This window comes from Schistocerca cancellata, chromosome 1 (assembly GCF_023864275.1).
Source record: "Schistocerca cancellata isolate TAMUIC-IGC-003103 chromosome 1, iqSchCanc2.1, whole genome shotgun sequence".
Classification (NCBI taxonomy): Eukaryota; Metazoa; Arthropoda; class Insecta; order Orthoptera; family Acrididae; genus Schistocerca; species Schistocerca cancellata.
The window spans coordinates 1,287,182,495-1,287,208,068 of NC_064626.1; the positions used below are offsets into that span (position 1 = coordinate 1,287,182,495).

General features: G+C 36.7%; 1 protein-coding gene across 1 annotated transcript in view; it reads right to left on the reverse strand.

Annotated features, from left to right (window-relative positions):
* The window catches only part of LOC126095157 (lysosomal alpha-mannosidase-like), a 229,223-nt gene that overhangs the window by 150,721 nt on the left and 52,928 nt on the right, over nt 1-25,574 (reverse strand). Inside the window, exon 5 of the mRNA XM_049909883.1 lies at nt 15,363-15,568. Within this exon, the coding sequence (XP_049765840.1) occupies nt 15,363-15,568 (206 nt within the window). The remainder of the gene's footprint in view (nt 1-15,362; nt 15,569-25,574) is intronic.

A 25,574-nucleotide genomic window follows, 5' to 3' on the forward strand; every position in this document is an offset into this window, starting at 1 on the left:
AAGCTGCTTTCTCTTAATGAAGCTACCAGTAAGCAAATCATGTGTAAGTTTGAAAACACATATTTTCATCAGGTGGGTATTCCTAAAACAATTTTACCTGACAGTGGTTCTCAGTTTACATCATAAGCTTGCAAAGATTTTGTTGATCATGCAGAAATAAGGCCTATTCTAACCTCTGTGTACCATCTGTCAAGTACTCCTGGAGAAATATATATGAGAGAAATTGGAAGACTGTCTAGAACACGTTGTAGTAAAAATCATACCACTTGGATAGATTATGTCACTGATTTTGAGGATAATGTAAACAGCTTACAATAGTTTTCAACAGGTTTTTCACCATTTGAAATCATGTTTAATTGTGGACAAGCTAACTTTATTTCTGAGAATGTTGCATTTCCTCCATGTAAAATTCTGTCACCACAAGAGAGGGGAAAATGTCTCTGGGAGATGATGAAAAAGCAGGGGGATAGGTCACAGCAGAGGTAAACACAGACTTTCTAAGTCTGAGGTAGGAGATGTAGTGACCACAAAGAGAAATCTAATGTGTTGACATCTGAGATAAAGAAATTTTTCAATACTTATATATGACCACTCAAAATTCTTGATAATTCCATATCCTAATGCATACAGACTTGTGTATCCTAAACCTAAGAAGTTGTTTGGATTACACAATATCACTGAACTGAAAGCTTATACAGATGATCCATAAGTATCTAATTTTTTGTATCCTTTCCTTTCTCCGTTGTCAGGAATGTAGTATGTAAGATGATGTGGTTTCTAAAGTTCTGTCTTATCTATTGACTGAGTTTAAATCTATGTCACACTATATTTGCAGCTTCATACAACTATATAAATCTGTTTTGTAATAAATCTGTGCCTTAGAATCTGATACATATATGCAATGTAACTAAATGAGTAGAACCTTTTACAATTTTGATATGGGACAGTGCCATTAAATATCTATTAATAAATTTCTTATCTTAGAATGCTATTAGTGTTAAATATTATTACTATTATTATTTTTATTATTATTATTATTATTATTAGTCTTTACTCTGCACAAAATAAGTAAATTTAACTGTCACATATTCTTTTGGGTAAAGTCTTGGGTGTTGTGGTAAATTGAGTGAAGACTCGCCATACGTACTGTAAATATTAGGAGTATTATCTTAAATTTCATATGTGAACACTTTTTAATCCATTCTGATACAAACCCTGTGTATCTAATTTTTTTTTCCAATATAGACAGGAAAAACATATGCCTTGTGATGTGAGGGAAGTATTGAACAGCATACTTAGTACACAAAACAATGTTTCAGGATTCGATGTGAAAGCTAGATAGAAAGTTACCTATCTGTTGGAGCGTGTAATGAGAAATCTAGGGAAGAAACTGAAAGATGTGGATGGATCCACACCCACACTCCTGTGTGGCTTCACCCTTGCCGGTCCAGTCCACTCACAAGAGATCACAGGTGCTGGGTAATGCACTCAAGCATCTGTCAACTACATCAGTGTTGTGACTGAAATTTGTAAATTGTTAGCTAAGAAATTATCCCGTATGAAGAATTTGTGGAACTATTTGTTTAGAAAAGGAGTCACTGCTATGGACAGTGTTATTCCACATAAATGTATGTTTTTTCAAATACAGGGAATAACTTCCTAATAAATTATGTAACTTTAAACAATGCTATGGAAGGTTGATGTTCTATGGCTGATGATTTGTTATGTGAAAACTAAAGAAGTTCAAGATCACATTATATGAACCACATTGAGTATAGACTGTGTAACAAGATGTATACATTTCTGATTTCACACACTGATTTTGGTCCTCAATCTTCTCGATTATGTCTTTATTTGAAGCTATTTATGACTCTGATTACCTGTATTTCTCCTGACTATTGCATTAATGCATCTCATTGGATCCTGAGTTGTGTGCAAACCCATGCTTAACTCTGTTTCGCGTACCCCTGGTCATCGTGACTGTGTGTGTGTGTGTGTGTGTGTGTCCTCAAGGAGACTGTGCAACTATTGACTGAGGCTACATGCTTCCTCTAATTATTCTTTACATATGACTGAACTTATTGATATTTGATTATGAACTTTATTCTTTGTGTTGTGTCGAAACATTTCTGCTGGTGTGTACTCGGTGTGGTTTGGATTCACGAATCGGTCCCCACATTGTAAGCTTAGGCTCTAATATTTTTTCATTATTTTCTCCTTTCATGAGTCAACACATCCTTACATGCTCTGGTTTATGTGGCTGATTGACTTTTGCTATACTCCTACTTGTGATTGAGTATATTCTTCTGGTCTGTACCTGTCATTGTGAGTTTTTCGAGTTGGCTCACTCGTTGTATACTTAGGCTCTGAATTTTTTTTTCTTCTCTATTGATGATTTCAAAGGTGTGACTTAATAGATGCAAACTTGCAATTTGTAATTCTAGTAATTTACATTGTCTCTGCACTTATTTCTATAGTTTAGTGCTGTAATATTGTAGTTTTGACTTTCTATGATTTGTCTTGTGACAGAATGTTCCATATATCTGAAAATCTGAATGCCATGTCCTCTTATATGTGTAGATTTTGACGTGTATAGTAGATATTTTTCTTATGTTTACTGTAATATGTTGTGTATCAGATACTTCTATACACATGTATTCTATTTTTTGACATTGTTTTGTACACCATTTGGTAAACCTTATAGTAAAACCTTATAGTAGGTCACAAAATATTGTAAACACGTTGTTTCCATATTATGTGAGGGGGATATCGTAAAGCGACATCCTCCCCTAGCATTACTTCTCCTCAACAGTAGTTAACAGTACCAGTATTATTTTTCAATTTTTGGGCAGGTCAGTATATCTCAGCTGTTTCTCCAAAAATTTCATATAATTTCATACACAATATGTTATATTTCAAGCTAAAATTTAAGAATAGGGATTACTTTATTTTCAGTGTGACAATTGATAGGTACTAATTCTGAACATACAGTTAAAACTTTCTTTTTTAGAAACATTTGAAATTATGAAATACTTGGAACACTTAAAATTTCTATTATGAATTATGCAATCTAGTACTGTTTATTATGTTTACTTCTGAATTCATTTATGAAATAATAATTGAACTTAATAGAAATTCATTTGTCAAGAAAATTGTAAATCTTTGGAATAACGTTATTACTGTAGACTGAAGAGCAGTAGTAAGCATGTCTCTGATGTGATCAGACGTATTTCTGTATTTTGGGAGAACACTGTAATTTCAGCTTTGTTAATGTGAAAATTCAAAAGACTGTGTGATATACAAAAATGTAACAAAATAAATTAATATAAAAACAAAAATTCTGCAACAACAATCTTCAAAATTATCTATATCAATTGAACCATGAGAACCTAAAATATGATAATTTCAGCTTCAAGAATCAGTCACCTAGACAAGAACAACTGCAGCCAACTCTACAAGAGAAGATAAGTAAATTAAAAAGTTTGTTGTTGAACAATAGCAGCAACTAGGAAGGAGGGGGTAGATTATAGCTTCCTAAAACCTTGCTGATTTGCGAACATGAGCTTCTCAGTCTCAAGAAAGTTTACTGTATTCAAACTAAGAATATGTTCAAGGATTCTGCTGCAAACCACAGATAGGAATATTGGTCCCTAATTGTGAAGGTCTGTTATTTTACCCTTCCCCTATACAGGAGTCAGCTGTGCTTTTTTCCAGTCACTTGGGACTTTGTGCTGGGGAGAGATTCATGACAAATGCAAGCTAATTAAAGGGCCAATGCTGTACAGTACTCTTTGTAAAACCATATTGGGATTACATCCCAACCTGGTGGCTTATTTGCTTTCAAATCTCTCAGTTGTTTCTCTATGTCAGGGATGCTTATTACTATGTTGTCCATATGTGATTCTGTCCAATTGTCAAATGATAGTATGTTTGTATGATTCTCCTGCATCAATGATTTCTTGAATGTTTTCATTTTGCTATCTTCAGCTGCCACTCCAGACAATGAACAAGGGCACGAATGGAAGCATTAGACTCACTTAGCGATTTTATATAGGACCAGAATTTTCTCAGGTTCTCTGCCAGATCTTTTGTTATGATATGACAGCAGTAGTTGTTGCAAGCTTGAGGCACAGACATTTTCACAGTTGTACGAATCTCTACTAACCTTCACTTGTGCATTATCTTTTGAGAGAGTGCAACAGCCCTACTTCCTCAGCATCTTCCAAATTTCGTTTTTAAACGATGGTGGGTATTTTCCATCCTTTAATGACTTATTAGACACATAACTCTCCTGACCAAGATTTACAATCTGCTTAAACTTTGCCCATAATTCCTCTATGCCCATCTCACTGAGACCGATTGACATCAGTTCACCCTCTAAATGAGAGGCTAACAACTGCTCATCTGCTCTGTCTAGCAGAAATTCTCTCCTAGCCTTCTTGACTGATTTATCAACTTTCATAACCATAGTTGCTATAATGACATCACGATTGCTAGCCCCCATTTCTATATTGACATGGTCAATAAAATCTGGCCTATTTGTAGCTACAAGATCTAAGACGTTTCCACAGCATGTGGGCTGCTGATCTAACTGCTCAAGACAGTTTTCAAAAACTTATTTCACATAACAATCTGTCTGTACCCCCTGCAATGAATCCATAGACTTCCCAGTCTATACATCGCAGGTTAAAGCTGCCTCCAACTAGTATTGCATGTTCTGAGTATTTTTGCACTACCGACCACAGACTCTCTTTGAATGACTCTAGAATGATCACAGTGGAGTTAAGTGGCCAGTAAAAAGATCCAATAATTAACCTGGTTTTTCCCCTACACATGACTGGAAAACCTCTCTGTCACATTCCACATTGACCTCGATGGAGACAATATTTTTGTCAACTGCAATGAGCACTACCCATCCTGTTGCCTCTAATCTGTATTTATGATAAGCGTTTCGTGGGTTGCTAAATATCACAGAGCTTTCTACTTTGTGTTTGAGCCATCTCTCGGTCCAAAGATTAATTTCAGCACAAGAGCTTACCTGAAGGGCAGTAAATTCGGGAACTTTGTTATGAATACTTTGACAGTTTACCAATAAAATTTTGATAGTCAAAGTGACTATGCTCTGAAAGTGATCTGACTTCCCTTTCTGTCTGTCAACTGGCATGTGTTCACTAGAGTTCCTCAAACTACTGTCAATCCTGAAAAACCCTCATGTGCACTCCACAAGTACTCTGATACCTAAGTAGCTGCTTCCTTCATATAATGCACCCCTGATCTACCAAGGGGAGTACTACAAATCCCCCCCCCCCCCCCCCAATAGAACTGGACTAGAAACCTGCAACAGGCAGGGATGCCTCCACACCTCAGATGTGGCCCCCCACCAGACATACCAAGTGCACTTTGACTTTTTTTCCAGTTCTGAATGCTATCTGTCTAGGCAGCTCCAGAACATGCCCAACATTGAAGCTCCCAATAACTAGTAAATCTCTCCCCTTGTGTGTCTGCTGCTCGGGTCCTGCTGAAGCAGCAGCCACATGTCATTTCACAGGGTGAATGGATGAGGCCAGATGGCCATTCTCCACATTGGCCTTAAGTGGGGAAAAACAAGCGACACCTAAGGTGTCCCATGTGATATGCCAGATTCTGCACCACTGGTACACCCCGAGGGAGCAGCCCAAAGGTGACTGACCATAGCCAAAAGTGCATGTAGCTCTTTGTGAACTGGGGACAGCGCCTCCTGTGTCACACAAAGCTTGCACACATCCTAATCATCCTTGCAAAACTAACTCAGGAAGTAAACTACAAAAGCAGACAGAATCCCAGATATGCAATTCCCTACCCTCCTGATGTTTTGCCAATGGATGCTGATGCATTAATGAGCTATGTAGCTGGCTGTTCAGTGAGCAACTACTGTGCTATAGGCTGAAAGAATTTACCCTTACAAAAACATCACATTAAACCTCTTAAAGAGAACAACATCCATGAAATTTAATAAATATACTAAGAGGAAAAGACAGAAAAAGATTAATGTGTAACATGCTGCTCTGTACATGTATATCAATCAAGAGCTGTGACCTCACTGAATGGCTTACTAAATGAAGACTGCAAGCTACAGTACATTGTTATTCTGCTGCTTTATGGGAATCAGCTTTCTTTGGCGGGTCATTTCACACAGTTTCTTTAGTGCATATTGTTTTATGCTCATCAGGTGCAACAATTAAATTTGGTTTTGTTCACTTTATTTATATAAGTCAATATTTAAGATTTACTGGGAACATTATCTGTATTTTCTTCTTCAGTTTCATCATCTTCATCCTCAACTGCTTCACTACTCTCATGTCAAACAGCATCAGTAGTGTCCTTGTCATCTATGATCTGCAAAATTTGTTCATCATTGTTCATGACTACCCAACAGTTTGAGTTTTAGAGATCAGTGTTGCACTATATAACATCACATGCTGACTGGATGTCACTGCTGTTGAAATCTGTTACTACAGTATTCACCTTTTAAATTTTGTTCAGTGGAACATTTGCTCCAGCAAGGCCAAATAGTGGACATACTGATGTTTTGACTCACCAGGCCTACTGAATATGCAAAACTCTTAAGGTTTACAGATTTCAAGAACATTTCCATTTCCACATCTGATTTTATTATTTAAATGAGCAATTCACAGTGATAATGAGCCTTACATGCTTGTATGATGCCCTGATCCAATTGCTGAATTAATGTCATTGTGTTTTTTTGGCAAAAGTGAAGTTTTATTTTTTCCATCTTCTGTGTGGAACACATCAGCAGGTGGATGAGCTGGACAGTGTCCAAACATTAGTAGAGCTTCTTCTCTCAGCTTACTGATGGGACAGACTATTCTTAAAACAACTGGTGAAAATGTTATATGTCATCCAGGCATTCTTTGAATGTCTGAAAGTGAATTGTAATGATGACACGTTTACATGTTTAAAACATACGTGGGCTTTTATTTTTACCTCCACAAAGAGGTTTCAGTTTATGGCTGCTTAATTTATTTGTGGCCAAGAGGAGGGCTATTCTGTCTTCATTCATTTTCATATCCATCTTATTTCCTGACTTTTGTATCAAGAGTTCTGGTAGGGTAGCTATATCCCATATTTGCTGTGATCTCCCTCATTTAAACACATTTTTTCATAATCTCACAGCTCCCATATCTTCAAGCTCATTGGGTGTTTCTCTCCATTTCTTAAATTTCTTTTTTTTAATTTTGCATACACAGTCAGAATTCATTTAAACATTGGGCAATAGAGACAACTGATTCTATATCAACACAGTGTCTATCGATTATCTTGGAAATCTTGGCTTGGTGGTTACACGTGAGTTCATTCCAGTGCCAGTACTTACTGTGAATCATTGCTTAAGATTTTATGATGGGCAGTGACGATGAAGATAAAACACCACCAAAAAATAAAACAAAATTTATGTGCACATATCTTATGAAGTGCAAAGCCTTTTATTTCTGAACTGGAGCAGCACATTCAAATACTCATAAAGCAAACTGCTCAATATGGAAACGGGACTTTAGCATCGCACATGGTGGCAAGAACTATTGTGTACAGTGCATGAATACTTAAGGTAATAAATTACTACTATGTATTCTAAAAAAGATGTATCTTTCTGTTCAGCACATAGTAATTGGTAACTGGCAATTTTCTGAGTTGAGTTCTTGTATTTTCTTATAGGTCACAAAAGCAAAGCAAATGATGTCATTACTTAATCCAAGACAACTGCTTTCTTCAGCTCTCCTCATGTGAGCAGCCTAACAAATGGTGACATGAAAGCCATTGTTGGTGAACTTTCATTAGTCTACCATACAGTACAACACAATCTAAGCCATACGAGTTTGGACTGTGTGATAAAACTTTCAAAAAAACTGTTTAGTGCATCTAACATGCCAAAGAAAATAATTTGTGGGCAAACTAAAGCTGAAAAGATCATAATGAACATATTGGCCCCAAGAAGTGTGGATGGTGTTTTGGAAGTTTTAAATGACCACAAAAAGTGTAGCATGTTCTTTTCCTAAGCAACAGATGTCTCCAGTCACTTAACAGAGAAATGTTTCCAGTTGTATTATGAATTTCTAGCAGAATTCAAAACAAATTGTTGCATTTCATTGAACAGGCAGATAAAACTGCAAAGCATGTTCATAGGTTGCTAAAAAACTTAGTGAAGTCAAATTATTTGAATGTCAGTAACATATCATAATACTGTGGTGATGGTGCCAATATAAATTGTAGCAAGCACCATTCAGTCATGAAACAATTAGAATGAAAAAATCCTCAAAGCCAGTTGTTTTAACTATGTACTTCATAATTCCATGAAATGTGCATGCAATTGTTTGCAATATGTAGTTGCTGAAGTGTTAGTGTTGAAAACATATAGTCACTTTTCGTGTTCTGCCAAATAAAGGGAAACATTAAAATAATTTTTTGAGTTTGTTGATGTTGAATGGGCTGCAATCCTACGACATGTAAATACTAGATGGTTATCTCTCACACCTGCTGTAGAAATGCTTTTAAAAAATTGGGAGCCTATAAAAAGTTATTTTAGAAGCATAGATGATTCAGATTGTCCTAAAGTTTTCAAAAAGTATTTTTGTGATGAAAATACTGAAGTAGACTCAATTGTTTAGGCTTATAGTAGTTTCTTTGTGAATATTAGAAATGTTATCATTCAAAAATCAAAGTATATGGAGAATTCCAATCTTAGTATTATGGAATCTCATGATGCAAACTGTTGGTAATTAGTAAAGTTAGACAGTTCTTGATTCATATCTGAAATCTGCTAGTGAGAACAATGTCATTGAATTCTATGATTCTTTAAATTCTTACTTAATTAACAAATTTGTTGATAGTTTAAAGTGTTTAATCCCATTATGTGAAAAAAGGGAATTAACATTCAATGACATGCATGAAGTTATGGAATATATCAAGCTGGATTGTATGAATGAAGACGAATTATATAAGGAATTTTGTAGATCCAATTATGCGATTAAATGTGTTGCCTCTTTAGAGGGTAGCATTAGCCAGAAATGGATAAAAGTTGTAACAATTTAATGACATGCATGAAGTTATGGAATATATCAAGCTGGATTGTATGAATGAAGATGAATTATATAAGGAATTTTGTAGTTCTAATTATGCGATTAAATGTGTTGTCTCTTTGAGGGTAGCATTAGCCAGAAATGGATAAAAGTTGTAACAAGTTTATATATAATGTGAATTCTGAAAAGTTGGGTAAGCTAGTAGGTTATGTTATGAATACACCAGGAAGTAATGTTCGCACCAGGAGAATATTTTCTCATACGAATAATAAGTGGATAGATATAAGAAACAGAAGTAGTACAAACCTAATCAAATCTGAACTGCAAATTGCCATGAATTTTCCTTATTCATGCAGTTAATTTGCTAAAAATGATATAAAACTACTGACTGAGGCAAAATCTGTTGTAAAATATGTGTATCTGAAATGTGTAGTTAAATAGTTTTCTTTTACAAATACTGCTTTGATTTTTGGTGGAATTTCACTGATGTAAGGCTCTACAGGTTGTGTGCAGCTGTACGGTACGTAACACCTGCTCGCCAGCCATCCTGTCTGGAATGCTGACAATTTGCTTGGTCGGTAGATGCACATCCAGCAGCACTGCGATGGAGAGTACTCCACTGGCCACCATCCACAGCATGCAGTATTAACTAGCGTGGCCTCGGGTGCGAATGTCTCTTTTCTTAGCCCACCATGGAGCCTTTGAGACGACTGTAATTAGCCACTGTTAGGATGTGACACAGTGATGATGGGTAAGCATAGTGTGCATATTTTATAATCTGCCTTTGTTAATGAAATTGGTTAAACTTACTTCTCATGTTTGCGTATTGCCGTACCTCAAGAACTCACTGCTTACAAATCCTGACAAAATATTTCTTGTAATTATCATCTGGGGCAACAACACAAACTAAACCCCCTTATACTGTGCTCTTAATCTCCCTTATTTTTTGTCAAGGATAATATTATCTCCCTTATTTTCTTTTAAAAATGTTGGTCATCCTAAGTCCAGGTTGGAAGCAATTAATAATAAAGCACCATTTCATCACAGTTATATGCTTGATGATCATTTAAATTTTTACCTACTGTTACTTTGCATAAAATTTCAGGAAACTATGAAGCAAATTCACTATCAAGACCTTGCTTCTCCTTGTAAGGCGCCTCTTACGTGAGGAAGACATTTTTACCAGTTTTAATAAAGTATTGTCTCTTATTGATGTATTCACGATAGTTAGAAAGTGCTGTAGTCCATAACCGGCCATGAATCGGAGAGCATTTCCCATGCTGGCTGGCTAGGTGATGAAGCGACCATATGTCGCGCGTAGTGGGGTGGGGCTCGGTGCTGGACCGTAGCAACAAGCGTTAGCCTGGGAAATATACAGGACGGGAAGTACTGCCATCTTGGCACCAAAGTCAACAATTTCGTTTATTTATATTTAATAATTAAAGTCATTTATGACAACATGAAGGATGAGCCTCTGGATGTTTAAAACTATTTATCATAATTTTGCCTCATTAAAATTCACACCCGTTCATTAACAAATGCATATCTTAGTAAGTACGAACTTGATCGGAAATCCATGAACTGTGACGAAACTATTAAGAGATATGGACTGCGTACCAAAGTCGGCAATCGGCGTTAAGAGCTCTTCCTGTCTTGTTCGATGGTAGCCATGCTCTCAGTTATGAGTAATTTGTGATATGAGTGTTTCATTATTGATCTAATAGGAATAAAAGTGATATTACAGCATTCTGAATGTTAATTTTGAGTAAATAGATACCCCAAAGTTGATCGACAGCAGTTTCAGATAATTAGCTTCCACCGACAGAGACATCCAATGCGCCAATGAAGAATCTGCACGGGACAACATTTACGAGAGCTCTACTGTGCACAGGTAGGAGGAAATCCGACGACACGATCCACACAGGCAGATCAAGAAAGGTCTGACTTACACTCGCAAATTCAGGGTGGAAATGGTGACCAGTTATACTGTACGTCACATATACCAGCCTCTACGGACTCGCGGCTAAGCTGAGTAATAACAGCATCAGTTTAGTAGCGAGGGGATCTTGCATCCTTCAATGGCCATTTGGAGAATTTCACAGTAACATTTCTATCTTGAAAACCATCCATCGGATGGCATAGAATCTTTGCTGCCATGTACATCAGTGTGACATTTTTCAGCTCGAGCTTTAATAATTGGCCCATAAAGTGGTAGACCTTTACTTTTCTTCATTATAAACCATCTGTAAAGGCATTTGCCAAGTTCACTGTCTTTTCCTCATTTAGTCATTTTTTCTATTCATTCCCACATCACTTTCAACTGTGTTTACAAAGCTTCTATGTTTATTCTCTTCTTTCACCCATCCCCTGATTGTTCCTTCAGGTACACCACACTCACATGTTGATAAACTTGTTTCCTTTTCACCATTCTTATCACCATCAATAATTTTTATTTTATCACTTGCAGACCACTCTTTCCATTTCTGTGACATTATTACAAGCATATAGCAATCTATAAAATGAATGAATAATTCATGATCAACATGATGATTGTGTTCATTTTAATTATTGCCAAGCACTGTTGCATAGTCATTTTGTTGACTGCATCAGAACAGTAGCTGTGATGTGTTTCCAAGCTTCTGTCCAGCAACAATGCTGGTATGTTGATAAGACAAGCCAATGGCTAAGTTTAACTTGATTCATCTATTTTGGTTATTGTTTAGAGAGCTTGGAGGTTGCAGCAGTAAATTTTTCTTCAGAAATGCTACATGCAGTTCATAAAATATACTGAGAGGTGGAGAAATCATTCATAAATGATATTTTAATTTGGGGGATATACTTAATAACAAGTTATATCAAAGGCTGTTGTATATCAGATCACATTATATCGGGCTTCTACTGCATGTGTATATATAGTGTGATGGAGCAGTTAAAATGCCTCACTCCTTGAAGATGTACCTACAAGATGACTGATGGAGAATACTAATACTATTCTTATTGCTCAGTTTAGTGTAATCAGCATCTTCTTTCTAAGCAAGTAGTTACCCCAGAAAATTATTCCATGAGGTATTATTGAGTGAAAATATAAGGGGTGTTTGAAAAGCCCGTTCAAAAATAAAAACTACTTACGTGTTTGAGGTAATCTTTTTTTATTTTTTGAAATAGTCTGATTTTAGACTTATACATTTCGTCCAACACTGTTCTAATTTGTAGATCCCTTCTGAATAATAGGAATTGTCCAAGTCTGCAAAATAGCTATTAGTTGCTGCAATCACCTCCTTGTTTGAATAAAAGCTTTGTCCCACCAGCCATTTTTTCAAATTGAGGAACAAATAGTAGTCCTAAGGAGCCAAGTCTGGAGAATAGAGGGGATGTGAAACTAGTTGGAATCCTAATTCCATTAATTTTGCAACCACAACTGCTGAGGTGTGTGCTGGTGCATTGTCGTGATGGAAAAGGACTTTTTTGCGATCAATCGCCCTCATTTTTCTTGCAGCTCCATTTTCAAACGGTCCAGTCACGATGAATAATATGCACCTGTAATAGTTTTACCCTTTTCCAGATAGTCAATGAGGATTATCCCTTGTGAATCCCAAAAGACAGTCGCCATAATCTTTCCGGCCGAAGGAATGGTCTTTGCATTTTTTGTGCAGATTCTCCGTTGGTATCCCATTGTTTAGATTGTTGTTTAGTCTCAGGGTATAGTAATGTATCCATGTTTCATCCACAGTGATGAAACAATACTTAAAGTCCTGTGGATTATTGCTGAACAGCTGCAAACCATCCTTGCAACACTTCACACGATTCTGTTTTTGGTCAAGCGTGAGCAATTGAGGAACCCATCTTGCAGAAAGCTTTCTCAAGTCCAAATGTGTATGCAAAGTATTATGTAACCATTCGTTTGAGGTGCCCACAGCACTAGCAATCTCACACACCTTAACTCTTCTGTCATCCATCACCATATCATGGATTTCTGGACTTGTAACCTCCACAGGGAGTCCAGAACATTCAGCATCACTTGTGCCTATATGGCCACTCTGAAAATTTTGAAACCACCTATAAACTGTTCTAATCAAAGGTGCAGGGTCACTGTAATGTTTATCAAGCTTCTCTTTAGTCTCCTGAGGCGTTTTGCCTTTCATAAAATAATGTTTAATCATTACACAAAATTTTTTTTCGTCCAGTTTTCAACTGTCACTTGACTACCTTGATTCACACTAATGCCAAACAAAGAAATTGACCAATATGACTGAAACTTTGTGTGCGTTCTTTCCAAAGATGCTACTAACTAAACATGACCTTGATAGGCGCTGGTAGTGCCATCTCTTGGACTTTTCACGTACTTTTCAAATGCCCCTCGTATGCCAAATATCTTGAGACATTGATTCATTTGCTTCAAAGACTAACAATGATATAAAGGGCAAAAGCAGTTGCAGTTAATTGTTTGAAGAGCTTACTAATGTGCTTCTTCCAGTTTGATTCAGCAATATGTACACCTAAAAATCTAGAGCATTTTACTCTGTTTATTGACTCCTGTTCATGTAGTACATCAGTTGTTGCTGTGACTCTGTCATATAGAATTGAATATAATGTGTTTTCTCCAAATTTAAGGAGAGTCCATTATCAGAGTTTCTTTGAAAACCATGTATAAAATGTACCAATTCTGCTTGATGAATGGTAAGTGGAGATCATTCACATATACAAGGTGTCACTCCTAAGAGTCATCAGATGTTTTCTATGGTTTTTTGGCAAGTATTTGCAATTTCACTTTTCAATGTGTAGCTGGACTCAGCCCAAACAAATACTGCTCATTTTATTTTTGCCATGACCCCAGTATAAATGTGAAGCAACAGTTTGTTTCCCGTTAAAAACACAATGATTTTTAAAGTGGAATTTTATAAGCGCATGATATAGAGTGGTCCCGGATTAGTTTATTGCAATTATCAGTGTGCATTAATGGGGACAGTAAAACACAAAGAATAATCAGTACTCTGTCAGTGACTCAGCAACACTGCCACATGGTAGTAAGAGTCAGGCCAGGCCAGGCAGTGCTATCGCTGCTGGATTACAGTTTATTTTTCATGTTCTAAAGTCCCTCTTAATACATACTGATAAGACAAATATCACATTAGGCTAGTTGGAGACTATTCTATTGAATGGTCACTTCAGATTCCACTGAGTAATTTGTCATATTTAGTCGAACAAATCTTGGCCCAAGAAAATTGTGATGTATACAAGATCCCATGCCAGCATTGGAAATTTTTTATTTGGCAGACATGTTACACTGTGCAAGTATGCTGTGTTGAACACCATCAGTATGCACATATGGCCAAACCTGATAAATCAGTGGTAGTGGAACATTGCCAGAACATGAGATATCACATGTTTTATGAGAAGACTGAAGTTTTTATCCTCAGCATCATTACTCTGGGATTGTGTTTTTAAGGAGGACACATATTCTCACAATGCAACATCTTATCACCTGGGATGTCAGTTTTCAACTGAGCTTGGCCTGTAATCCAGCATTGGTTGCCATTAAATTAAAACAAGAGAGACAAAATCCTCAAATTTATGACCCAGCACAGTACACTGCAGACAGTTAGTTCAGCTTCTAGCCACAGGAGCATCTGGCAGCACTGTCATTGTCCACTAAAGATAAGTGGAAGGCTACCAGGAGGGGTGGGATTTGAGCACTGCTCCCATCCAACTGTGAGCATACCTTAGAACATGCATAGTTCCTACTCCTGATCTGACAAAAATTTCAATGCCATCACATGATTATCACCACTCACATCTTACAGCAGTGACAACAGCACCTACCACTAGCTGAAGATATGAAACAGTTGTTTCGATGAAATGCTGTGGGACTTGCGCAATATTATCTGGTGGCAAACCCAATAAATGTGTTTGCAACCCTTCTGGAGCCAAACTGTTATGGGCTAAGTAAATTGTTTCCATTTAAATGTGAGATTATTATTCAACACACTGCTTTTTTTAACATTTTTTAAAGTAAGCTGGGTGATAATTATTTAAGGTTTAATTTTAAACTTTCTTATAAAGAGTATTAACAAATTATTTGGTGGCATCAATGCTAAATAAATATAAATAGATTGCAGTTAATCTTCCTCTTAAGTATTGGTGTTGTCCACATATAAAATAAGCATCCTTACTTACTATCTATGCCCGCTCCACTTGTGAACAGAAAAGTAATAGTGTGATACAGTGAATGCATGTGTGCTCAGTACAGCATATTTCTATAATACGAGCAAACATGTAGGTGTATGAACTTACCTAAGTTAACACTCCCTTGCCAAATCATTTGAGTGGTTTTTGTAGCAAAGCGATTATTGAGGTCTTGGTAATCAGCTCTTGCAAAGAACAAGCCATCATATCCGAACTGGCTGAACAGGGATGCCATTTCCCGAGAATGTCCAAATGGGTCAATCTGCCATCCTACATGAGGACGACCACAGGCTCCAAATGTGTCATTCAGTTTCCTGAGAAATTATTATATTAATTAAGGTCCTCTTAATATGTTAATACAAGTTTACAAAGTCTTGAGGAATGGCATTAATGAATCAGAGACAGTTGCCCATAAACGACATGAATTACATAAAAACCACTCCTATTCCTGTGTTAAAATAAAATATATCCATCCTTTCTGGGTACACTTCATCCTAAACACTGTGACTTACTCATTAGTGATAATGTTGTTACACAGTATTTTTGTTTCATTATCCCCTCATGAACATTGAACATTGCCAAGGTGGGATGGCTTGCATGTCATTACTACACAGATAGCCACACCATAGGTGCAACCAAATTGGATGGGTATCTGTGAAGACATGAGGCAAATATATGGTTCCTGAAAATTGGCAGCACCCTTTTGAGCAGCTGCAGAGGCAACAGTATGGTGACTGACTGATCTGTCCTTGTAACTTTATCCAACATGTCTCTCTGATGTTGGTATTGTAAATGGCTGAAAGCAAGGAAAAACTACAGCATTTATGTTTCCACTGTATGGCTTAATGATGATAGCAGCCTCTTAAGTAAAATATTACAGAGGTAAAATAGTCCCCCACTTGAATATCCAGAAAGGGACTACTCAGGGGGATGTTGTCATCAGGAGAAATAAAATTAGCACTCTACTGGTTTCACGTACTGCACAGATAGTTTAGCAAATTGAAAAAGAGAGATGGATAGATTGAAACTAGATGTGGTGGGAATTAGTTAAGGGTGGTGGCTGGAAGCACTGGTCTTCTAGTCAGGTTAGTAGAGGGTTATCAACACAAAATCAATACATGAGTAGTTCTTAGCAAGAAAAGAATCCCTAATAAAGAGAAATTTGTTAACATCAAAGATAACTTCAATTTTTAGGAAGTCGAAAGATATCTGTGTGGAGAGTAGCCTTGTACCGAAGTGAAACATGTACATAAGCAGTTGAGACAAAAACAGAATAGAAGCTTTTCAATTAATGTGGTGCTGCAGAATAATTCTGAAGATTAGATGAGTAGACTGAATAAATAATGATCAAGACACGAGATTTGTTGATGGGACACATCCTGGAGCATCAAGGAATCATCAAGTTGATACCGGAAGAAGGCATGGAAGGCAAAAATTGTAGAGGGAGACCAATGCTTGAGCACAATATGAAGGTTCAAAGGGATGGAGGCTGCAACAGCTAATGCAGAGTCAAAAGAGCCTGCACACATTATACTTTTGTGAAGAGCTGCATCAAACCAGTCTTAGGGCTGAAATCTACAACATAGCATTTAAAACTACTTGATGAGCTTATTTTATGTTGAGATTAGTCCACCTTTGTCAAATAAGCAATTTATTATGCCCTCCCCTCCTTCATTCACTTACCTATCCTTAGGAAATGAGTTATGAAAAATTAACAGTAGCAAAAGATAGTGTCAGTGTCTATGATTAAAATATCATCGATTAGTGTGTAATGTGCAATAAGCTGTTTGGATAAGTATATTCTCAAATTTATGATCTTATCCTTTTTTCGATCTTATTTTAAATGTTTTAAAGACTGACTGCATAATATGTTGTGCTAACACAATTAACCCCAGCGGGGGGGGGGGGGGGGGGGGGGTGGAGGGGGGGAGGAAGGATTCATAAAATTACTATACTACAAAAATATGTATATTTTTTTGTTTATGTGAATACATGTTGTCATAATTTGTTCTATTGTGTTGTTGAGTAAATGTCATTTTTTTGTAAATTATTTTTGATTTAATTTTCTATGTTTTGATCTTAGTATGACTATATATTTACTCCTGTACATTGGAACAGTGTTTACAGGGTGCAGTTGTCTTGCATGTGTGTGTGGCGGGAAGGAATGGAGGAGAGCTGTAAAGTTTTCTGGAGTTGCATTCAAATGGAATGTATTTTACTGAGTGAACTATTAAATATGAAAATTATGTGTGAATCTGTTTTTTGTCTATGTTATTTCAAGCAACATGTCAACCTACAGGGTTACCAGACCTATAAGAGAACCGGTTTGCAGACAGAAGAAATTCAAACAAGAGATTTACGGAGAACCTTAAAAAACAAGATGAGTATTTTTTTGTTAAAACTACCACTAGAGCTGGCCAACAATATTTTATCTCCATCAACATTTATTACAATTAATGGTCTTCCAATTGTATGTAACAAAGGTGGTCGTTAAAGTGGTGCCATTGTGACCAGAATACTTATATGTTTGGATTTTTGACAGAGTTTATGTTTCAGGTGCCCAAAAAGCATAGAACTGTGTTGCAAAGTGAAATGATTTTAAACCAAATACAATTTTACATATTACATGTGGAGGAGTTTTGGAATTATGCAACACTATGGACATCCATGGTTGTAAAAGGTTGAAGAATTATTACCAAAGTTGACACCACCTACCCAGTCCAGGACAATAATAAGCTAAGTACCATACCAATTAAAAAATTTATTTTTGTACTTCTTCAGTGCAGTGTTGTGTGAACATTTTGACCAGTTTTTTTTCGCATTGATAATTTATGAACAAATTTACAAAAAATGGATTGTGATCAGAACAATGAAATAAATATACTGAACCTACCAGCTTTAACAAGTGATGTTTCGGGATGTATTAGATAATAGTCAATCCAAACAACTAAATGAAATCAGTGCAGACTCCGAATTTTTTAACAGTAGCATGTTAGATTCGAGTCCAGACCATGAGAAACAAGTACAGTCGCATGTAAGTGAAACAAAGCTGGGTGAAAAATGCAAACAGTTAAATTTACAAGACATGTTTACCGCATTAATGTAGTCAACAGAAAAAAATAGTGAAAAACTTGGAAAAAAATCTGTCATCAATCGAAAGAAATTTGTGAAAAACTTGGAAAGTCAATAGTCTCAGAATGTAATCTCATTAGAGCAGAGCTTAATGCACAAATTTGTGATGTTAAAAAGACTTAATTGGTGTGTTTTCTCAAGTGAAAGCTACAGATGAATGTGTGAAAAAAGTAAAATGAAGGGTGGAGGCTTCAGAGTCCAAAACACAATTTTTAGAGACAAAAATATGGGAAGTAGACAACAATCTCAGATGTGAGATAGGTGCTGTGAAATGTGAATGTGAAATGTGGAAGTTAGTTGTAAAGATGCTGTTGGAGACACTAGTAAACAAGCTACAACCTTTATAAATAAGCTACATGAAAAAATAGACAGTGTTGCCTTAGATGTAGATGAAAAAGTTCAGAAGATAGCCGAGATAACAGACTCAAATGTGTTACACTTACATAGTGATGTCACTATTATCAAAAAACAAGCACAACAGTTACAAGATGGGGCTTATCTAAAAACATTCTGTAATGTAGGACACCCAAGGTATCCTACTATGCCACTTCCCTGGTGACAAACATTTTCATCAAGTAGATTTTATACAACATTGCTGTGATAGCTTTCCCCCTGGTATGAGTAATGAATTAAAAATTATATCTAAAAACAAAGATGATGTGACTTACCAAACGAAAGTGCTGGCAGGTCGATAGACACACAAACAAACATCAACATACACACAAAATTCAAGCTTTCGCAATCAACGGTTGCTTCGTCAGGAAAGAGGGAAGGAGAGGGAAAGACGAAAGGATGTGGGTTTTAAGGGAGAGGGTAAGGAGTCATTCGAATCCCGGAAGCGGAAAGACTTACCTTAGGGGGAAGAAAGGACAGGTATACACTCGCACACACACACATATCCATCACACAGACACAAGCAGACACTTCAAATTAAAACTTAAGTTCATTGAAAGGTCATTAGATGGGGAAACTTTGTCATAGCCCCACCAACTTGACTGTAGCAATTTATCCATGGATGAAATTGAAAAGTGTTTCTTCAAAGAAGTTTTGGTCTGACACTGAACAGGCAAGGATAAAGAGTGAGTTTTTAAATGGTCTGATATACTGGATGCAGAGAGGGGGTATGAAAGAGTTTTGCAAAGACCAGATCATGAAACTTGCACACTTAGACCAACCTTTTAGTGAAGTAACTCAAATAGATGCACTTAAGAGAAGGCTACTAGAAAGAATTCAAATGGAGTTAGCTTATGGGCCAGATGATTCTGTAGACCAGTTCCTAAAATATGTAGAAAAGTTGGACAGGGCATATAACAGGTTCGGTCAACATACCGTAGTACTGATTACAGGAGGCCAAACTGGAGTAACTACAATCATAACAGAAATACTAATATTAATGACAATTTTAACTAAGAACATAACAACAACATGTTGGGGAGGAATGACAGGAATCCAAATAATTTCAGAAATTATCAGGTAGTAGGACCAAACCATAGGGACAATCAATTCCTATTCCTATCATCATTTCTGTTCCTAGAATTTCTATTCTCATAAAAATGAGAAGAGAAATTCTGGGAACAGGAATGGTGGTAGGAATTTCGAGAATAGAGGCGGACAGTGGACTAATAATAACCAGTCCCCCCCACATGTGAGAGTTAATGATAGTAGAGGTGATAGGTTAAACTGAAACCCTCTCCGTTGGCAGAAACATTGGTGAACATTCATTTTGGGCAGTAAACAGAAACATAAAACCTATAAAACTCTGATTATGTAAAATTCAGAGAGTTAACACTTATCTGATTATTTTTATGAGTACAAAAGTAATGCAGGAGGATGTTTTTCTGATTTTAGTAAAAAAATAAAAAATAAAATAAAAAAGCTTTTCAATTATTCCAAAGTGGTAAGGTAATGGAATTTTACAATATGTAAAAGTATATCAAATTGTTGAATACACTGACTAATCAGTAAACATGTACATGTAAAAGGTTGTATAATTTCAGGAGTAATGAGATTAGTACATGGAATATACACAATTTTTGGTAAATTTTAGGGAAGTATATGGGATAAGATAAGATAAGATACTTTATTGTCACATAACATGTTTTTATTCAATCATTTGACTGAGAACATTGGTGACTCATCAGTCTTTAACTTAAGTTGTTACAGCGTTTTACATAGGGTGGTCCATTGATAGTGACCAAGCCAAATATCTCACAAAATAAGCATCAAACAAAAAAACTACAAAGAACAAAACTCTTCTAGCTTGAAGGGGGAAACCAGATGGTGCTATGGTTGGCCCACTAGATGGCGCTGCGATAGGTCAAACGGATAACAACTGTGTTTTTTAAAAATAGGAACCCCTATTTTTTATCACATATTCATGTACTATGTAAAGAAATATGAATGTTTTAGTTGGACCACTATTTTCACTTTGTGATAGATGGTGCTGTAATAGTCACAAGCGTATAAGTACGTGGTATCATGTAACATCCCACCAGTGCAGATGGTATTTGCTTCATGATACATTACCTATGTTAAAATAGACCGTTTACCAATTGTGTTGATGTATGGCTATTGTGATCAAAATGCCCAACGGGCGTGTGCTATGTATGCTGCTCAATATCCTGGACGACATCATCCAAGTGTCTGGACCGTTCGCCAGACAGTTACGTTATTTAAGAAAACAGGAAGTGTTCAGCCACATGGGAAACATCAACCACAACCTGCAACAAATGATGATGCCCAAGTAGGTGTTTTAGCTGCTGTCGCGGCTAATCTGCACATCAGTAGCAGACAAATTGCGCGAGAATTGGGAATCTCAAAAACTTTGGTGTTGAGAAGGCTACATCAACATCGATTGCACCTGTACCATATTTCTGTGCACCTGGAATTGCATGGCGATGACTTTGAACATCATGTACAGTTCTGCCACTGGACACAAGAGAAATTCCGGGACGATGACAGATTTTTTGCATGAATCCTTTTTAGCGCTGAAGTGTCATTCACCAACAGCGGTAACGTAAACCGACACAATATGCACTATTGGGCAACGGAAAATCCATGATGGCTGCGACAAGTGGAACATCAGTGACCCTGGTGGGTTAATGTATGGTGCAGCATTATGGGAGGAAGGATAATTGGCCCCCATTTTATCGATGGCAATCTAAATGGTGCAATGTATGCTGATTTCCTATGTAATGCTCTACCGATGTTACTACAAGATGTTTCACTGCATGACAGAAAGGCAATGTACTTCCAACATGATAGATGTCCGGCACATAGCTCGCATGCAGTTGAAGCGGTATTGAATAGCACATTTCATGACAGGTAGATTGGTTGTCAAAGCACCATACCATGGCCCACACATTCACTGGATCTGATGTCCCTGGATTTCTTTCTGTTGGGAAAGTTGAAGGATATTTGCTATCATGATCCACCGACAATGCCTGACAAAATGCGTCAGCGGATTGTCAATGCATGTGCGAACATTACGGAAGGCGAACTACTTGCTGTTGAGAGGAATGTCGTTACACATATTGCCAAATGCATTGAGGCTGACGGACATCATTTTGAGCATTTATTACATTAATGTGGTATTTACAGGTAATCACGCTGTAGCAGCATGCGTTCTCAGAAATGATAAGTTCACAAACGTACATGTATCACATTGGAACAACCGAAACAAAATGTTCAAATGTACCTACGTTCTGTATTTTAATTTAAAAAACCTACCTGTTACCAATTTTTCATATAAAATTGTGAGCCATTTGTTAGTGACTATTACAGCGCCATCTATCACAAAGTGAAAAACGTGGTCCAACTAAAACATTCATATTTCTTTACGTACTACATGAACATGTAATAAAAAATTGTGGTTCCTATTTAAAAACATGCAGTTGATATCCGTTTGACCTATGGCAGTGCCATCTAGCGGGCCAACCATAGCTCCATCTGGTTTCCCCCTTCAAGCTAGACAAGTTTTGTTCTTTGTAGTTTTTCGTTCGACGCTTATTTCGTGAAATATTTGGCCCAGTCACGATCAATGGACCGCCCTGTATACTACAGGAAATATGTAATTCATACATTGCTTATTATAATAAAAAAACAACATTATATTTTAAACCTTTTCGTAACTCATCGAATAATTACCATAGACTTTACACACCTACATGAAGTATGAATGTACTGAACAGAATACAAACCGCCATTCAAACTATAATTCCATATATAAACATGAATATACAGTGAAAGTGTATACTTTGTATCTACATGGCTTCAAAAGTATACCATTTGTACTTCTATCCTTACTCCCTATTCCTATTTATAAATTTTTCTAAACTATAACATTTGCTTTTTATTCATTTAGAGATTCTTCTAGACTATAATAAAGTTTGCTTTTTAGGTATGTGCCAATGGCCTCCAATGTGGATTCCCCAAATATTGACCTTATCTTATCTCTGATCTTCAGAGCCATGTAATATGGAGTATTTTCATATAATGTGAGTGTGTGACAAGGTAGCATGTATTTCAATTTATGTCTAGTTTCATAGGCATGTGTGAATGTATTTCCTTCAAACAGATGGGAGTTTTTCTGTTCAAAGTTTTCTGTTCAAAGAGAAGTATTTCATATACGAAGATGGAAGGGATTGTCATGAAGTCCAGCAGGCTTTCGAATAGTGGTTTGCATGAATGTCTATTATTAGTTATGTGGTCAGTTCTTTACCTGACTATTCTATGTGTGATATACATTCAGTAGTTTGTCTTTTCTGCACCCCAAAAAATTATTCCATTACTTATAACTGTTATGAAATACGCTTGGTATACAATTTTCTTCACCGTTGAATCCGTTACTGTGTGTAGTACCCTCATTGTATAAACTAAACTATTCAATCTCTTCAGTAAACTGTCCACATGGTTGGTCCTTGGTCCATTGCAAGTTTTTATTTAAAGTTATCCCAAGAAATTTTACAGAATCAACTGTGGTCAGTTCTTTACCTGACTATTCTATTTGTGATATACTAAATGAATACTTAGATCAATAATCTTGCTGTTTGTGCTAAATTGAAAACATTGTGCAATATAATACATTAAAATACTATAGGCTTACATTAATACATGTTGTTGTTGTTGTGGTCTTCAGTCCTGAGACTGGTTTGATGCAGCTCTCCATGCTACTCTATCCTGTGCAAGCTTCTTCATCTCCCAGTACCTACTGCAACCTACATCTTTCTGAATCTGCTCAGTGTATTCATCTCTTGGTCTCCCCCTACGATTTTTACCCTCCACGCTGCCCTCCAATACTAAATTGGTGATCCCTTGATGCCTCAGAACATGTCCTACCAACCGATCCCTTCTTCTGGTCAAGTTGTGCCACAAACTTCTCTTCTCCCCAATCCTATTCAATACTTCCTCATTTGTTATGTGATCTAACCATCTAATCTTCAGCATTATTCTGTAGCACCACATTTCAAAAGCTCCTATTCTCTTCTTGTCCAAACTATTTACCTTCCATGTTTCACTTCCATACATGGCTACACTCCATACAAATACTTTCAGAAATGACTTCCTGACACTTAAATCTATACTCGATGTTAACAAATTTCTCTTCTTCAGAAACACTTTCCTTGCCATTGCCAGTCTACATTTTATATCCTCTCTACTTCGACCAACATCAGTTATTTTTCTCCCCAAATAGCAAAACTCCTTTACTACTTTAAGTATCTCATTTCCTAATCTAATTCCCTCAGCATCACCCGACTTAATTCGACTACATTCCATTATCCTCGTTTTGCTTTTGTTGATGTTCATCTTATATCCTCCCTTCAACACACTATCCATTCCGTTCAATTGCTCTTCCAAGTCCTTTGCTGTCTCTGACAGAATTACAATGTCATCGGCAAACCTCAACGTTTTTATTTCTTCTCCATGGATTTTAATACCTACTCCAAATTCTTCTTTTGTTTCCTTTACTGCTTGCTCAATATACAGATTGAATAGCATTGGGGAGAGGCTACAACCCTGTCTTACTCCCTTCCCAACCACTGCTTCTCTTTCATGCCCCTCGACTCTTATAACTGCCATCTGGTTTCTATACAAATTGTAAATAGCCTTTTGCTCCCTGTATTTTACCCCTGCCACCTTTAGAATTTGAAAGAGAGTATTCCAGTCAACATTGTCAAAAGCTTTCTCTAAGTCTACAAATGCTAGGAACGTAGGTTTGCCTTTCCTTAATCTTTCTTCTAAGATAAGTCGTAAGGTCAGTATTGCCTCACGTGTTCCAGTATTTCTACGGAATCCAAACTGATCTTCCCCGAGGTCGGCTTCTACTAGTTTTTCCATTCGTCTGTAAAGAATTCGTGTTAGTATTTTGCAGCTGTGGCTTATTAAACTGATTGTTCGGTAATTTTCACATCTGTCCACACCTGCTTTCTTTGGGATTGGAATTATTATATTCTTCTTGAAGTCTGAGGGTATTTCGCCTGTTTCATACATGTTGCTCACCAGATGGTAGAGTTTTGTCAGGACTGGCTCTCCCAAGGCCGTCAGTAGTTCCAATGGAATGTTGTCTACTCCGAGGGCCTTGTTTCGACTCAGGTCTTTCAGTGCTCTGTCAAACTCTTCACGAAGTATCGTATCTCCCATTTCATCTTCATCTACATCCTCTTCCATTTCCATAATATTGTCCTCAAGTGCATCGCCCTTGTATAGACCCTCTATATACTCCTTCCACATTTCTGCTTTCCCTTCTTTGCTTAGAACTGGGTTTCCATCTGAGCTCTTGATGTTCATACAAGTGCTTCTCTTATCTCCAAAGGTCTCTTTAATTTTCCTGTAGGCAGTATCTATCTTACCCCTAGTGAGATAAGCCTCCACATCCTTACATTTGTCCTCTAGCCATGCCTGTTAACAATGTTAAATGACATTTTCCAACATCTGCAGCACTCTGTGTACCATCAGATCACATGGAATAAATAAATAAATTCAGTAGTTTTTCGTCCTGAACTGTATGATTTGGGTTTTTCAAAATTTAATTTCATAGCATTATTTTTTATCCATTGTTCAAGTTCTTGTAGAGTTTTTTTCATGTTCCATACTAATTCTTCAGTGTTTTTGCAGCAGACTACAGCAGTTGAGTCATCTATCTAAAGTATTGTATCTGTATTTACTTTGCTAGACATGTGATAGCTATAG